Raw genomic sequence first — 18599 nt, 5'->3', positions numbered from 1 at the left:
ATTAAAAGACAAATTTGAAGGGATTTCAGCAAAATTTTGTATTGTTCTCATTCAAAGCAAAAAGTAGACCTCTTAATTTATACCTTAGATAGATAGATAGAAAGATAGATAGATAGATAGATAGATAGATAGATAGATAGATAGATAGATATAAAAAACAGACTTGTGAATAACATTTGTCAAACAAAGAAAAATTCTATTGAAATTAACAATGTATTTAGAATTCTGGATTTTCTGTATCTTCTATTCTTTTAACAACAAAGTCATCACTTTAACACATTTTCTTCATTAATAAGGTCTGAAATTGCCACTCTTTTAATCAGCTTTGTAAATTATACCTGTTAATGCACACAAACATCCCCATCAAATAAGTTCCTCAGCATGAATGATTTATCCATCTCTGTTCTCCAGTAATAGAACAAATGGCCAGTTATGAAGCTGCAGTACAACCCAAAATAGCTCTTCCCACCCCTTTCACAAACAGTCCCAAGAACAATAATTAATTGCCAGTTGTCTCAACTTAATTGAATTCTCATCAGTTCTCATGCTGTACCACAAACACTCCCAAACTACAGCAGTCAGGAAAAGGCATTATTCGACTGAATCAGTAGGGCATGGTAACCAAGCATGTGACTTCATGAAAAAAATCAGAAAACTACAAAATGTGATAGACTGACTTTATCCAGGCTTTTAAGGGTGAAAGTTCATGTAAGCTTAATTGTTCAAGTTGACAGCATTGTCTGCAGCGCTGCATCTAACATTGCTGATTTAACTGGGGTTGACAGTCTGGCAGGAAGCTCTGTAATGCTTCCAGCTGTACTTAGAAATGCACTGTTGCAAAACTGTGGAGTTTTTCTACTTACTGGATGATTGTACCATATCTTAAAGTCAAGTGGAAAAGTTTTCCAACAAACATTTATTCCTTTGCAGGAACTTCCCAAGTTTCTTGAAGACCTTGCTTCAACAGATGCTGATCTGCCTTGGAACAGGTCTAAGAATCGTTTCCCAAACATAAAGCCATGTATGTGTGTTTACTGACCAACTCCTCCATTTTGCTCTTTACTTTCAATAGTGTAACAGATATTTGGAATGCAAGTGTATCTTTGTTTGATCTGTCTTTGAAATAGCAGCACAATCAAGTCCACATTATGAAATAATTTTCTGTCAAGTAATCTGTCTTTACTTTGCAGATTTTTTTAAAGCCAGTTTTATTTGCAAGTAGCTTTTAACTTGCTCTCACAAGCTTTAATATGCAGGTGCAAGAAACTGTAGCCTCAATAGTTTCTTGGCTTTGTAATTCAAGCCATGTAGCAAACTCTTTAAAATTCTTCCTCATTGGTTCCCCCCCCGCCTTTAGTAAGAAGTAATTTTTTAAACATATAAAATCCACATGTTTGTGCATTCAGCTACCTCAGGAGTCTGGATTTGCTTTCTTGTGGGTATGTGTACATGTGCTACAAAGGTTCCACAGAAGATCAGAGTGACTGTATGATAACTTATAAGCCCAGACTAGATATTATCACAGGAGACAGGAGTCTGTCTCTCTATACTCAACACTGCTTCATTTTTCAGTTAATAAGACAAGAAATGTCATTATTATTTTAGGCATTAGCTGTGATGTGAGATGGAGTGCATAGCATTCCTTGGTTAATAATGCTACATTCTGCGCTATTTACTTTTCAGAGCAGCTGTTCCTGCTATCTGCTGCCTTGTTCAAGACATATTCTAAGTCACAGTCACTAAAAATTTATCTTCATGACAGACAATAAGGCATAAGCAGATATGTTTCATAAATATTTAACTTTGTATTCTAATGTTCTTTACCAAGTTGAAGACCAAACACCAAAATTCTGGTGTTACACACATAATATGTTTCTTGGATTTTGTATTTTCTGCATATCTGCTGTGGGACCAAATCAGAAACCCTAAACATTTTACTTTTTTTTTTTTTTAATAATGACTTAACCTTATATTTAAAAACCCCCAAAACTATATAAAAGTGCCAGAATCTGGCTCAGTGACCTAGGCAGCAAGTAAATGGAAAAAACTCTCAGATCCCTGACCCTGCCCTCTTATTCACACAGAAGTTGTGTGTACTAGGACAGCATGGCTTGGAGTACACAGACTCCTTTTAGGTACAGAATCCTCCCATACATACATCAAATTGGAGGTTTTGGCTCATTCACCACTAAATTAAAAAGTATTATCTGCAGCATGTCTGGAACATTGAAGAAAGACCATACAAGTAATGGAAAATGTTTAAATTACCTTTGTAATTAATGTTCTACTCCATCAAATATTGTTACTGCTAATAATAGTATTTTTGATTTCTTAGCACTCCAGGAACACTTTTTACATGGTTTATGGTTTTTGAACCAATTTTTTAGTTAACTAGACTTTACTTCCATAATAGATAATAACAACAGAGTAAAGCTGATGCCTGATGCTGGTATTCCTGGATCTGACTACATTAATGCCAGCTATGTGTCTGTAAGTAGAAAGTCTCTCATATTTTTACTGTATTTGTTTTCTGGTAGAAGATTAAAAAAATAACTTGCAACAAAAACAGGATTCTAATTTTTCTTTCATTCACTACAGCCACTGTTGCCATGACATTGTTCAAGTCCCACAGGACTAAAATTACAAGTTAAAAAAATATAATCTCATTTTCATTGCTGAGCAATGATTTCCAATAATAATCAAAACTGTGTCCAGCAAGTTGCTTTTTATAAATTATTTTATACCATTTTCATAAAAGTCAACAGTGGAACTCCCTCTGAGGTAAAATGTTAAGATAGGTTATTTGGTGTCTTGATTCAACAGTTAAAGTTGTTGTATATGAATAGGACAATGCAAAGATAACTGAACTGAAAACTTTCATAGAAATGGCTAAAAGTTTTGGCATGCTCCTTATTATTATGTGAAAGTTATGATGGAGGAAAATGAAAGTAGGCTTCTCAAAGAAGAAAGTAATAGTATATTTTTCATCCTCATCTTTCTTCACAGACTTTCCCATTTTCTTATTTTGTGCTCAGTAAATTCTTCATCTATATTTTAATCTCACTTTTGTCCTGTTATAGCTCAAAGTGTGAATTATAGTTATGCATCAAATCTCTTCTAGCAGTGGCTGGTGATCTCACATGAGATCAAGACTTGATTTATATTAAAGACTTTTCAAACATGTAGTGAGACATGCAGAGTGTAGTCAAAACAGACAGCACAAAGGAAAGTGGAAATGGTTATTTGCAGGTAACTAAGAGATATTACAGAGAATAAGTAGTAGAGCTGAGAAGATCTCCCTTTCTTTGAGCAAACAATATTTATTCCCACCATGTCTTTGTTCTGAGAGTTAGTAGATAGGAAGAACCATGCCGCTTGGTGCTGGGACTGCACAGAATGGCTAAGGAAAGCAGAGGCATCTTGGAGCATGGTCTAGTCTTTACTCTTCCTGCTACTGACAGGCCAAGCCTTAGGTAGGGAACACTAACAGCAACTTCCAAAAAGCTGCAGCAAAACCCAGCTACAGAGTGTTCCCTGCTGAGATTTTGCTTGTGTGCATACATTTTGGATGACCATTCATCAGTGAATAGACAATTCCAATGTTATGGTTTCTCAAGGCTGAAGAATCTCTTTATATGCTCTCACTTTTCGTGTATGTTGATGTATAAATATATGATTGCATATAGCTGTAAACATGCAATATGTGTATTTACATATCTAATTACCTAGGCCTGTTTACATATGCACACTTCTCCTCTCCATAAAGAGAGGAAAAGAGAAGTCTTGTACAAATGGGAGCTCTGCCGCTACTTTGACTTTCATTGGTTAAACAAAGTCAGTAACTGAACTGTGAGCTTTGCATCCCTGAATTACAGTTTCTCACCTCACTCTTAAACTAAGGAGGATTAACATACTTTCCCACTGCCACCTGTTCTTTATATTATAGATGGAGTAAGTAACAGGCAGCTGTGAATTATAGGGCCATAATTCCAACAAGAAGCTTTGGTGGTGCTATAAACCACTGTGTCAGTTGTTTTGAGCAATAAGCAGAACACTGTGATATTATAAACTGCAGGTTCTACACCATAAATTTATTGCTGTTATTGCTATTGTTGTTATTTTAGACTTTGTGTAGTACATAATAGTTCCTGTAGGTGTACTTCTTTTCTGTGAGGAACCAGTTCCATGTCAAACCATGCACTCAGAGCATCTATAGATTTTTTCAATAAACTTCCTTCTTCCCAAGTTTTACACAAATTTATAAACTAACCAAAGAGCAAAAGCCAACACTAAAATAAAAGTCAACACCTTCAGTAGGTTTCTTGAAGACCTTTAATTGGAGATCATTTATTTCAATGAGCTTCAGCCCCAAGCAGATCCCAGACAATCAGCAAAGAACAAGGTTATTAGTGTGTGTATTACTTGCACTGGCTCTCAGACTGCTCCTTAGTTGTTTCCCTGGCTCCAATGCTCCTTAGCACTATTTGATTCTCCTGTGTTGGCCACCTCTTGATTCAGTTCTTGGTGGCCTCTAGCTGGATCTGCAATAAATATAATATGAAGGCTTAGATACTTTTAAATGGGAAATGATGACCTGATGTCCCTGTAATATCTCTGCTAAATGCATTTCTATTACCATGGCGCTTCCCACACTATAGTAGAGTATTGGTTCCTAACTGGACTACCAAAAAAAGCCATTTCTCTTTTAGCTTTCCAAGGCAGCCTGCCGTGCAGTGACTACTGAGGCATAAGTCAATTTGCTTAGTAGGTCTGACAAGATTTTTAGCCTTAGGCATGGCAGATACAGGCACAACTATGACTCACATGCAAACTCTTTTGTTTCCTTGCCAACCATTATGTATTAAACATTTTCTCTTTCTTAGGGCTATTTATGTCCAAACGAGTTTATTGCAACTCAGGGACCATTACCAGGAACAGTGGGTGATTTCTGGAGAATGGTGTGGGAGACAAGAGCTAAAACACTTGTGATGCTCACACAATGTTTTGAAAAAGGACGTGTAAGTTACCAGTGAACTGATTAAAAGCATTTGACATAATTGGAAATTCTGTATGTAGTTTCTGTCAAGATTATAACATGATAATTGTTAATTACTTAGTAATCATCTCTCTGCAGATAAGATGTCACCAGTACTGGCCAGAAGATAATAAACCAGTGACTGTGTTTGGGGATATAGTGATTACTAAATTGATGGAAGATATTCAAATAGACTGGACCATCAGAGACCTAAAAATTGAAAGGGTAAGCCAGCACTAGAAGTTGATAGAAAAAAATTCATCCAACACCTGAAAGAACATCAGATATGCTACTTCCCACCCAACTACTTCCTCAATATTCTTCTTTTAATCTTTTAGTGCATATGCATTGTACTGCCTGGTTGTCCTGTATTTTATTTTCATTCATGTTTTATTTCCTGAGAATTTTTGTCACAAAGAGCTCAGATATTTATCCAATATGCTACGAAGGGCCTATTAAGGTTACTGAACTTCTGGTGGGAGGTGAAGTTTCTACTTGGACACATTGGTGTCTGTTCTAGAAAGGAGAAATCTTAACCATTCTGAGATCAGACAAATCCCTTTGAATGTATCCCTCTCAGATTAAAGGGCGAGATTCTCTGGTGCAGCTGTTTTGCATTGTACCACCAGCCATTGGCCTCCACCCCCAGGAGATTCACCCAATAAGAATGAGAATCATCAGTATTACTCCTACTCTTTGTGCTGAGAAGGAGGAGCAGGGTACAGCAGAGATCTTCACCTTTGTCATGACCCCACAACTACAGTTTTCATGTATTGGAAAAATATAACCCAGTATTAACTTGGAGCAGGAGGTGGGCTCAAAAAACAATCTGGGACTAAAGACCCAAAATTAAGTCAGTTTTCTTTTGCACTCCGAGAATTGATCTGTGTTGAAAGTAGTGCAGCCAGATCCTAGGACCTGAATTTGGCTGTGCTAATGCAGGCATTACCATCCTGTGGCATATGCTTGTGACAAAGGGCACACAGCAGGTGAGGGCTGGTCTCAGCAGTCACCCCATAGGGATATGCTGTGCACATAGTACAGAGAAATGGAACATTTAAAAATGACTCAGAGAAGATAAACCTTTTTTTCTGCTAAAAATAGAACATGGATAAGCAAGACTGGAAAAAGAACTATTTAGAATAAAAATGAATTCCAGTGAAATGCCAAGTCACTTGTGTTAACAAGGATGAGGCTGAAAAGAAGATAATCTCAATTGACTGGGTGATCCATTTACTGTAGCTGAACCACCCTGCACAAGAAGCTATGCCCTTTATAAGCAGGTCATTAAATTTGCTGTATTGCTGGTTTTAAGATTGTATGTCCTTTCACAAATGAGTGAATGCTTGATGATCTTCCAGTGAAGATAAAAAGCATATGTGAGGCAAATAAGTCAAAATCATTCCCATTGTGAATTTCTCTTGCATTTTTATGTTGATCAGTTTAAAAATAATAGTACAACTGCAAAGTAGTTGCTACACATAATTGTTCACCATCTTTCAGTATTTCTTATGATATGAAAGAAGCAAGTGATTGGTTCAAAAGCAATTTGAAAAAATAGAAACTGGTTCATTACACAACAGTTGATTAAACTGTAGTATTCCTTGCTGCAGGATATTGTGAAGGCTAAAAACTTACAGGGATTCAAAAAATCTATGTAAATTAGTAGAAGAAAATATTGATGAGTACCATTAAATTCCCATTTACTGTCCTCTCACTGAGGCAGTTCACAAGTCACAAACTATTAAGAATGGAAGGGATACTCTAGGGAACTACAGCTACATTGTTGTCATGTTTTATAATGCTCCCTAACATTTTTTCTTGACTGCTGTTGGAAAGAGCATATTGATGAAGACAGGCCTTTGGCATGATCCTGTTCTTTCATTTTTTACATCCTTCAAAAGTAATCTTTTGAAGTATTAAATCATAACCTCTTTTTTGAGGTTAGTGTTGCTGCTGCTCTCATTGAGAGAGCATGAAAGAAAATATATCTGTGTTCACCCAGTCTGTGTGTTGGCCTTTATTGCATTGGATCACTCTTAGTGTGGTTGCTTTTTCCTGAACAAATTTGTCATCCCAACTCACTAAATTTCTAAATGAGCCATAGAAATTTCAACCTGCAATCTACAAATTGTAGATATAATGACTAAAGTAAAATGAAGAGTCACTACTGAAAACACTAATATTTCCTGAAAGATGGACTTGATGCCATCCCTCAAAAAATGTGCCAGAATTTCTGTACACAGCAAATTATCCCTTCATGCCAGTAATCTTATAAATATTAGGTGATTCTAACTTTATTTTTTATGTGAAAATAGAAGGTTACATGTACCTTACTGACCCTTCTATAGCATTTATTCAGTAAAAACTGCATTATTATGTATTTTTCAGCATGGAGACTGCATGATGGTGCGGCAGTGTAACTTCACTTCTTGGCCAGAACATGGAGTCCCTGAAACGACTGCACCATTTATCCATTTTGTAAAACTCATCCGTGCAAGTCGAGCACACGATAACACACCGATGGTGGTGCACTGCAGGTTAGTACATCCACCAAATCATCATTTGGTAGATTTGATAATAATAATGCACAGGGAAGTTGCCAAAAGAACGTCCATGGAGGCTGAGTGCACAGTAATGATTCTAGGATGGACAAAGGTGAACGTTTCTCTAGCAGTCCTTCTTAGTCCTTTATAGAAGGCAAAACACCAATGTCTAGCAATCCTTCTTACTCCTTTCTAGAAGGTAAAACACCAATGTCTATTCTTGCATTTATGGAAATCCATTGAGGTGATGTCAGGGAAATAATTGCTCCAAAATTTACCATAAAGTACTGCTGGATTTTTCTCCATTTTTCTCTTTAATCATAAGAAGAGGAATAGCAAATGACATGTATTGGTTTAAATTACTTTTATTATAATTAGAGCTCCTCTTAAGAAGCAAGTATTAAAAATATATTTTAAATTTATATGTCGTATATCATAAGGAAGAAAGTATTTGAAGCCACTGAGAATGCCAAATAGAAATAAGGGTTTGCATAGGCCAGATTTCAAACTTGGATGCCTGTAAACAGTTAAAACCTATATTTAGGCTCTTAAATAAATGGTCTGGTGGTTAAAGGTGTTCAGTTGTCGTAGTTTCCACTGGTTTCATTAACACCTTTCTGTTTCAAAGGGTGTGTGGGGTGTCCTAAGTCTTAAGGAAGCCAATGAGTGTGACCTGCATTTTGTGCAGGTCAGTGTTCCCACTGAATGTGTGGGCATGCTCCATAAAAGGGATCTGAACTCATAGGTCTGCTACTGAGCCTTTGCCCCATTCTCACTTGGTGTGGGTCTGGAAATAGGTGGAAGGGAAAAATGGCTCTGATGCTACCAATCTTTTCCACTTTATCATGTATGGGAGTTCTTATTATTTGTCCTCAGTATCCTATGGGTGCCACCCACAAAGGGTAGTAAAGCCTTACTCATTTAATATTGCTATCTTTGATGAACATTTCCCTCTAATGCAAGGGCCAGAGAGACTATGACAGTGGAGAACAAGGCAGTCTTCGTGTTTTCAGGACACCTATATATAGTGAGGACTCTTTGCCAGGAACCCTATATTCTTTTCAGAAGGGAGATATGTAAAGGGGCCAGCATGGTCCTGATACTCCCCCTGTGCTCAAATTCTTGATGGTTATAAAGCATTGCTGTGTATTCTCATATCCAGCAAACTCATTCATTACTTTTTCCTCATTAGATATTGCAAACTCAAGAATTCTGCTATACATCTCTTGATTATCTGCAGTAATATACCCTACCTTTATTACACCAGTTGCAGAGAAGTCTGATAGTCATTTGGAAACAATCCTATTCATTATAAGACCCTGAAACAAAACACTACCTACCAGCATGTCTTGCACACTCATCCTCCTTTTAAAAGCATTTTAATTTTTTTTTGCTAGATCCCAAGTTATTTTGTCTCAAATACTAAAAGTATTACAGAATCCCAGTGCGATTTCACAAAATCTTGTGATTTTTTTTCCTCTCATTTAATAAGCTCTAGAAAACTCACAGAAAAGCTGTAAGATCTTTTTTCTTTTTCCATTCAAACAGGTTTGGGTCATATGAACATATAAATGAGTAATATCTCATTTATCTGATTAAAATGAGAAATCAAAAATTATGAAAATGTGAAATCAAAATCAGAAAATGGCTTAAATACAGATTTCACTTGATCCAATTCAGAAAGAAATTCACAAGATGTAAATACTGAAAAAAAATTAGGTTTTGTTTGAACAGTTTTTCTTTTCACAATAAACAATTTATCCAGAATATTCTAAGAAAATGCTGAAAGCATTAACATAAAAGCTTTATTTTATCTTGTTTATCATGTTTGCAGTGCTGGTGTTGGAAGAACAGGTGTTTATATTGCACTTGACCATTTAACCCAACATGTAAATGACCATGATTTTGTGGATATCTACGGACTTGTAGCTGAGCTAAGAAGTGAAAGGATGTGTATGGTACAAAACCTGGTAAGACTTACCCATTCTGTTTTTCTGTTGTTGAAAAATTATTCATCTCTTCACATGATCTCCAAAACAGGACTATAAAGCTAATAACAATCTTCTGTATAATACATTTTCTACCAAATCCTGCTTTTATTTAAGCACTGTGGAAGTATAATGTCTGTATCTACCTAAGTGCACTTAGCCAGAAAAGACAAATGCTGAAAATAGCGCTATTTATTTTTAAACCTAAATTATAATTTCTCATTCTCTACTTAATTTGACTTAATTTACTTCTGTAGTGTATTTTTTTTTTTTTGTGCATGCATGTGTGGCATAGTCCACCAAACTTTAAAATATTCATTTACCTTTGAACTCATTATTAATTCCTTGATTATTTTTCAATCACTTCAAATAAAATAGTACATATGGATGGATTTAATCACAGATTTCAAATTGTTCAAAATCAATGGTGGGTTTTGGGTCTAGAAAAAGTACATTTACAGCACTTATTTTGTATGGACAGTAGTCAGTGATGACCTGCTGGTGAGTAAGACTTCCTTCTGCTGTATCTGGAATTCTGAGGACATGTAAAGAAATAATATTAGAATTTAAAGCTGATCCTAAATGCCCAGTGGACAGAAAGCAGCTTTGTTTGGATAAGGCTTCTGGCATAAGTCTCCTGCTGGCCAGATCTAACCCAGGGCAGCCTGAAGCTTTAGAGTCCACAGCATGACTTACCAACTTCTCAGTATGGATGAGTAATTTCAGGATGAACTTCCACATGGCGGATGGATTTAAATTGATTTTAATATAGGGAGACTTGCTCCATTTGGAGTGAAATTCTGGTATTCCAAATCACATCAGAATATGTAAAAAGTGAGTCAGAATACACAAAGCAGTTAGTCCTTCTTCAGAAGATTTTATGGGACGTTCTGGTGATATTCTGACATGATGTATCTTGTAAGGTGCAGTCTGGATATCATGTGCTCTAAATTTTCCCTTTTGAAGTTTTGATGCAACTAAACAATTGCCAGTACTTTCTTGTGATGATGCATTCTGGGAATACTTTTTGGTTCTTGTTTTACTTTTTTGACTAGAAGTAGAATCATCAAGAAATAAATCAAAGGCTGGAGGGCAATTTAATGGGAGCACTCACAAAAAAAATCTTGAAACAGTGAGACATTCAATAATATCATTTTATATTTTTAAAACATACATCATTTTTCTGTATCTCTTCATTTGAATGTTTTGACAGGGGCTAGGAAAAGGTGTGCCAAAATGCAGCACAAGATGATGGTGTCAGAGTTCAGATTTTCTAACAAATCAAGTATCCATCTGTATGCTAGCTGCAACATTCTGAGATAGCCTGTTCTCTGTCCAGGTCATTTCTAGCTCATATTTGCAAGACTACAAAAGTCAGATCAGCAACAGAACTTGCCCAAAGGGAATCAAGCTTGTAAAGTTTTATGGTAGATTCAAAAGTCAAGCTGTTTGAGAATTCTCTTATAAAACACTGTTGAGTTGCCTATTAATCAGCTTTTATGTGATCAGCACATAAGAAATAAAAGAGAGGAGCAATTCCTTCCCAGAACTCAGTATAGAAATCCCTTAGTCAAACTGTCTTTAAGATCTATGAGTAAGATAAATAAAAGCTGATTGCTCTTAGACCTGTATTTTGCTTGTTTATAGTTTCAAAATAATAAATAATATTCCTTTTGTTAACAAAGTCACAATATGTTACTGTAACCAATGGATGAGAATAGTTAAGACTGTTTCTAACTGAGAAATTATCTAGTTAGACATAAATAGCCCACTCTCCCCTGGCAAACCCAGAAAGATTTTTATTTCTACATCATTAGAAGTTGCTGTATGTCTGCAAGAGATTACAGAGCTTTCAGAGGCTGCATTCTGAACTGGAATAACCAATCTAAACTCCACTGAAATTTAAGACCTTCATTCTAGAAATCCATTCTTGTTCAGCAAACATTTCAAAGTTTATCTTCTTGCCAAATACAAGGGCTGGTTTGAAGTAATGTCATGCATTTATTTCACTAAGAAAGTTATTGAAAGGTGTAATGGTGCTGAATGCTTCAGAGGACCTGTGAAAAGCTGTTTTAATTACCCACCGTTCTGGATCTGTGGCAGTAACTCTTATCTATGTAAGCAAATTTCTCTCATATATCTGAGATACTTGAATTGCAAATTGATTGGTGTTCTGAAACAAAATAGCAATTATTGAGCCAAAAAATTACATAAATATTTTTATCTGTGCAAAAGTCAAGGGTAAGAGTATGATTTTGGTGCAGATATTCCAAATCCATCTCAACAAGGTCCTGGGCAAAATGTTTTAGCTGACCCAGCTTGAGCAGTGGGTTGTTGCACCAAGTGGTCTCAAGAGGTCTCTTCCAATCTGAATGTATCTGGCTTATTTTCTGCATCTACATATACAGTACTCTTCCTATGTGAATATATGTTTAATCAATTTATTATATTTCTATCTATTTTCATTCCTTTATTTCATTCTTACATTTCCTTATTTTGTTTTCTTCTTTTCAGACTTTATGTCCTTAAAAGTATCAAACTAACTTTAGTTGCCTGCTCTTTGTGTTGTCATATGTTAAAAATGAGGCTTGGGAAGTATCACTCAAAACACTGGGTTGATTTGCTCCTAGCACTGGTGCAATCTCATAGAACATATAGGTTTAGTTTTACTTGAACTTCTGCATTTGAGTGCACCCTGCTGGTTTTCTCTATGGTAGAAAGAGGAAATTTTTCTTATCTAGATATTACATTCATGTGGTTCAGTTTCTTCAGCCTGCATCTCGTGGCAAAATGCCTTTTCATATTAAAAACATCCACAGAAAATTGTGGAGTAGTCTGTTAGTCTCAGTAATGGTCAGTCTAATTTCATATATTTTACTATTCATAAGGATTAATATGTTTTGGCAAATTTAAAGCATTATGTTTCATAATAATTGAAATCAGATCAGCCATATACAATATGGTCACCAAAGTACTGAGATTGCTGAGTTAAACTGCAGTTTCTTTGAGATTTTCTAGGTGTTATAGAAAAAGATAAAGCCTTTTTGGTATTACCAGTAGATTTTTCTTCTAATCAAGCATCTTTAAATTCACATTTTGCAGGCACAATATATATTTTTGCATCAATGTGTATTGGATCTGTTGACAACCAAAGGAAGTAGTCAGCCCTTATGTTTTGTAAATTATTCAGCACTGCAAAAGATGGACTCTCTGGATGCCATGGAAGGTAAGGAGATACAGACTGTGTCCAAATTATTTTTTCACAGCAGGTGCAATGACTTTTCCAGACTGAGAAGCAGCAAAAAAGTCCTTTGACATGCATTTTTTGCTTTAAAAATATAAATATCTAGCCTTTTGCTGCTCTTTATTCCCCCTGACAATAATGGTCATTGCTAAAGTTTCCCCACGTTTTTCCATGCAAGATCTTTTAAATTCAGTGAAAAACAGTTATCTGCCATAAGTTACTATTTGTTTACAAGGTAGGCTAATTTAATATATCTGTTTCTTCTGCAGGTGATGTGGAGCTTGAATGGGAAGAAACAACCATGTAAATACTGGGAGTAAATATTACAGAAAAGGAGATTTTGAAAATCAAAGTAATATTTTTCTAAGCACAGGGGCCAAAGAGAATTCCCCTATTTTGTTGATTAAAGGAAACACAGATGATTGAGACATCTTTTCTTCTATCAATGTGCCTTCATAAATAAGTTAAAGTACTTTATTCAGAACACTGAGAGTAATGGTTTGGAGTACTTTTGCACAAACTGCACTTCTGGTGTTATATAAATAGTGCATTCAGTATGTATTTAAAGTGTATTTGAACATATTCCTTTTTTCTAAACTATCTTTGTAAAAGAAAAATGAGCCAAATAGGATGTAAAAATTTAATATTTCCATTGAACCTACTTTGGTGTGAATTTGCTGTGTTCTGTGTGTTTTGGTTTTAAGTAAAAGCTAAGGTTTCTTTACTCATTCTTGATAGATTGGCTTCAGTGTTGTCAGTTCTTGCAGATTAATTCCAAGACCATCACAATGATCTTTACCTAACTGTATGTTCTTGTGTTTTGAATATTTTTTTTACAAGTGGTAGTACATCAGCTCATGATCCTGAACAGCTGAAGAGTCACCTTCTGACATGGGGAGGATTATTCAGCTTTTACACAGCACACAGTAGCTCTTCGGGGACACTTGGGGCTATTTAAACTATTTTATAATCAGCAGGTTGGGTTTTTTTAAATACATAATGATGATTGCATATGTTCTGGGCAGAAAAAAAGTGTTTTACATTCCTGCTACTTTTTCAAGCAGATAAAACAAAGTAAAACTATAAATCCATTATCTGTTATAGTGAATGCTAGATTGACTTATGTAATAGAATGCTTCAAATTCATTCACCTTTCTTGAATATATCACTATTCAGCATTTTGAAAGGTTGCTCAAAATTTAGTATCAATGTATTTTATAACATGATTGTCAAGTAAAAATGTTTTTGCACCTTCCTCAGATTTGGGAAATCACTGCAGACACTGAAAATTATGGGAGTAAATATCTGGAGATTTAATAAGAGAAAACATCTTCCACTCCCAATGATGATGATATGATAATTATTGGTATTATTGTAAATAGATCTGAAACACGAATGAGAGAGGCAGGAAGCTTGTATCTGAGAATGAAAGCAAAAATTAGTAGATTAGGAAGACCAGAGAGATAATGAAACTGTGTGCCCTGGTTTTACATGGAAGTGGCAGTATTCAATTGATATTATTGGGTGGAAGGGTGGATTGCTAAGTTTTTCTCAGGTAAAGAAATGTATCATCATTCTGAATAACAACAAAACTGTGACCTTAATATGAGATGCAAAACATAATAGCAAAGAGACTTTGGAACTGCCATCTTATATATTGTGTTTAGACAGAAGAAGTCAAAAGCTGTCTTGTTGAGGCATCAAGCTCAGGGAAGTCAGACAAAACTCTTTAGAACCCTGAAATATGTACTTGAGGGGCTGTTCTTGTGTGCACACACTCTGAACAGAATATCCAGTGAACAAACATTTCCATTTCTTCACTGTAACTTCCAGACAGAAATGCTATGCAGAAGGTAACGTGGTATTTTCTCAGAACCAAACCACGGTGTTTTTAGAAACTGGCAAGGATGGTACAGTGAAGACCCTTTGTAATTTTGCAGAAAGTGCCAAATATCTAAAATGAAAATTAAAAGACAACATTCAAGAAGGTAGAAGTGGTCTACAGAGATATTTGGGCAATCTATCTTTTAGGAAGATCAACGGTATTGTAAACATCACCTGTCAGGCTCAAAAGAAAACAATGCCTTTTAAAGCTTGATAGGGGGAGAGAGAGGTGATGTCCACAGCTGTTCAAGTCTCTGGCAAAGCATTCGGTGCAGCTCTAGTTTCATTTGGTTCCTATGAAACATGTGTTCTTCATTTATTATACATGTACTTTAAAGTATTCTGACAAATTGCTTATAGGGACTTACAGATGTTTTTCATGATTTGTGGTTGTACTTGGTAGCAGTGCAGGGAGCCCTGTGATAAATTGACATTATAGAGTCATAATCTTGTATAGTCTTATATCCACAATGGTGGAATATCTGCAGGAAAAAGCTAAGCCTTATGCAACTCAGAGATGCAACTCCAGAAGTTCTAAATGTGCTAAAGGGTCCTCTGGCTTTTATAAAATACTTAATGGTGAAGATTCTATACACTCCTTTAGGGGACCTGCCTATGATTATACTGTGGCTTACACTGCATTCAGGAACAAGCTTGCCTGACAGAAAGTGGGACTCCCTTTTCTCTATGAGAAGCAATTCAGGTACTTTTCTGTGCAATTTGACATAAGCAATCTGATATATGCTACCTTGATGCATTTGCATTTTCTCCAGGGTAAAAGATAATATTCAGCATGAACTGGCCACAGTTCATAAGGTACATGGTCAGGGAAAGAAGTATCTCCCAGCAATTCTCTCCAAGTACTGGTTCTTAGTAGTTTGAACCTTCCTGTGTGTCTGCCAATGCTTTATAGGGATGGAGGAGCACCCATATATCAAGAAATTCCTCCAGATCTCAGTTCAGTTATGAAGGAAGAATTTGCACAGAGTCTCTTGTCTTCCATCCCTCCTTCCCTTTTGAAATGACCTTTCCCTATGGTGGTGCTACTGACAGCACCACAGAGCTGAAGTCAAGCAGAATTTGTCCAACTGCTATTTTAAAAATATATTTTTATATATGAAGCAGCCCATCAATTCATTTTTAATGTCCCCACTCAATTTTCTACAAATTCTTGGCACTACTAATATAGCAAGAGTGTACTCTGCCAAAATTAGAAATTGAATGAATAAAAACTGGAGAAAAAAATCAGAAATTCTTCAGGATGATTGAAATTAGGTCACACTGTATTAAATTATCTGGGAAATTTCTAGAGACTCAGATATCTCCATACAGAGAAGAAACAATATTTTTATATACATATATTTATAGCAGTTCTGCTGGACAAGAGACTACTGTCAGGGCCCTTAAAATACTGACTTGTTCTCTTGACAAAGATAACAGAAAGACAGCAGAACGTTAAGTTCTTGTTGGATTTTAAGGACTTCTTATACTATTAAAAGAGTTGATAAAAACAATTGTGAGTTCAATTGTGATTTTGCAGCATATATGGAGCTATTCAGTAATTTAATTTCTTAACATTATGTGAAAGATTAATAATATGAATTAATCTGTATAGTACCATCTATATATTGCTGCACTATGGAGCATGATCATAAGCAGTTACTAAGAAAATCAGCAAAGAACAATGAGTCAATCATATTTCATGCTAAGGTAGCACGACAGGGAGCTTTCTTGGTTGCATACAGAAATTGAAAAACAACCTAGATGTGGATATGAATTTGATGAGATTCAGGATACAAAGCCCTGTGAAGTCTGTGGACAGAGGAGATTTTTTTCTGAAAATAAAATTTGAGAAGGACCTGTTTTAGAGGGCTACATGTGTGAAGCATAAGAAAAGATCAATGTCTGTCCATGGAAATATTCAGTAAAAATAAATCCAAAATAACTTTTCTTTTAAGACATGACAAATACTTAATTAGCCACTGGTTTAGAGGATATACACATGGTAATAATGAATTCAGGGTTGTTTTATAACTAAGTTATCTCCCATTCATTGCTGCAGTACATTGAATACAATAGACTGTAACTGGAAACCACTGACACATAGCACTGAACATGTCTTTGTTGGTTTTGATTTTAAGGAAATGAGTCAGAGAAAATGTGCTGAAACGTGATGCTCTGTTTCAACCTTTTCTCTGTGACTGTTGCATCACCACTATACAGTGTCAAAAAACCGAAATTCCTCCCAACATTGTTCTCCATCTTCTCTTTTTTCTAATGCTGTGTTTCCTATCTGTATGTGACTATATTAGAAGGAATTGCAAACAGTAGTATGGGTCATCTGAATTCCAGTACTGCAGGTAGTGGTCTCACAGGTGTGGTCTTACTGCAAACCTTCCCTCCATCTCTCTCCCATGAGTTGGCTTCCAGATGACATCATGGAATATCAGCCGTGGTTTTGCTCTGACTCCTGTTCAATACATTTTCTGTCCTGTCCTCTCTGTGGCTATGATTACCAGGCAAGTGCAAAGCTACTTCTGTGGTTGCAGAGATGAGCTATGTTGTCAGCAGCACGTCTTTGCAGCATCAGCTCTGTTTACAATTGTAAGGGTAAGCTGATTTCGTATTCAGAAGTTCCCCTTAGTGCTAAAATAAATTCTGGTATGAATTTTAGTACTGGTCATTGTTCAGTGTAAGCTGAAGAAAGAAGGATGGATTCAGTGTTTGATATTTCGCATGGAGATTCTCTTTTCCCAATAACTTTTCCCAAACAACGCTGAACTGATTACTAATTTTGTTTCTTCTCACAGCTCCCTTATCATGTAGGCCCTTTTTGAGATTCTATGTAAACAAAACTGAAAATCAATGGCTTTTCACATATTTCATATATCCCACATCATCAGGCAGCTTGCAATGAAGCTGTGAGTCTGTGTTTCAGTTGAAAGACAACATTTAGAAGGTTTCAGATATATTTGGATCATCTTACTCTGCTTGTTGATTGGTGTTACCAGGGTGATCTTTTTGTAGGATGACAGCTGCACCCAGCCATCTACTGTAATAATGAATAAACTGTTCCAGTACTCCTTACAGTCGGTGCTGTGAGAGCTGGGGGAAGTTTTACAAGGTTGTTCCCAAAATATTTTCAAGGAGATGGATTTCTGTATGATATAAAAAGCATACTTGGATACTGGAAACCCAATATGCAGCTAAAGCTGTACCATTCACAGTTGCATTCCATGAAGCCTGCTGAGCAGGGGGTGTGTCCTGGAGCACACAGAGCATATTTGGGACAATATAACGACCTGAGGAATGCATGCTGCAGGGCCATCCATGCAGGAATGAACTTAAATAAGATTTACCATAAAATGCCCCTGGTTTACTTGGAAAACACAAATGCAGGTAACACCCATTATGGCAGCTGGTGACATCCTTTGTGATTCAATTTAGTGTGAGGAACAAAGGACTCTATTTAGTAAATTCTTTCAGTAATCTTAAATATAGAAACAAATAGTTTGACACTACAAGTGTAGAACATGGACAGACAGTATATAGACAAGGAAGATTTTCTTCCATTCATGGAGGCACTAGCATAAAACTAATTAAACCTGTATGTCCTTCTCTTCCCCCCAGTCTGCTATCAGCATGTGCTACCAGTTGGGAATAATAGTCATTCAAAAAATAACATTATTTCACTTTTAATTTGATTCCTGTATGGCTAATCCCCTTCCCAGAATCCAGCACAAAGCAGTTACAGAACTGTGCCTTTTCATCTATCTGCCTTCTGTTTGGATTCACAATAGCTCCATCTAACTAGTTTTCTTACAGAATTCTGCTAATTCTCTGTCAGTATTAGAGAGACAATACACAGAGTGTGAATCTGGGCTGGCATATTGTGCACAGAA

General features: G+C 36.0%; 1 protein-coding gene across 1 annotated transcript in view; it reads left to right on the top strand.

Moving 5' to 3' along the window:
• The window catches only part of PTPRQ (protein tyrosine phosphatase receptor type Q), a 99379-nt gene extending 86062 nt beyond the window's left edge, over positions 1-13317 (top strand). The window contains exons 38-45 of the mRNA XM_058805338.1: positions 931-1021; positions 2414-2490; positions 4884-5018; positions 5135-5260; positions 7427-7575; positions 9416-9551; positions 12672-12795; positions 13083-13317. Coding sequence (XP_058661321.1) covers positions 931-1021; positions 2414-2490; positions 4884-5018; positions 5135-5260; positions 7427-7575; positions 9416-9551; positions 12672-12795; positions 13083-13120 — 876 coding nt within the window. The 3' untranslated portion in view covers positions 13121-13317. The remainder of the gene's footprint in view (positions 1-930; positions 1022-2413; positions 2491-4883; positions 5019-5134; positions 5261-7426; positions 7576-9415; positions 9552-12671; positions 12796-13082) is intronic.
• The last annotated feature ends 5282 nt before the right edge of the window (positions 13318-18599 follow it).

This window comes from Ammospiza caudacuta, chromosome 5 (genome assembly GCF_027887145.1).
Source record: "Ammospiza caudacuta isolate bAmmCau1 chromosome 5, bAmmCau1.pri, whole genome shotgun sequence".
In the NCBI taxonomy this organism is placed as follows: domain Eukaryota; kingdom Metazoa; phylum Chordata; class Aves; order Passeriformes; family Passerellidae; genus Ammospiza; species Ammospiza caudacuta.
This window is presented reverse-complemented; position numbering and strand designations above follow the sequence as displayed.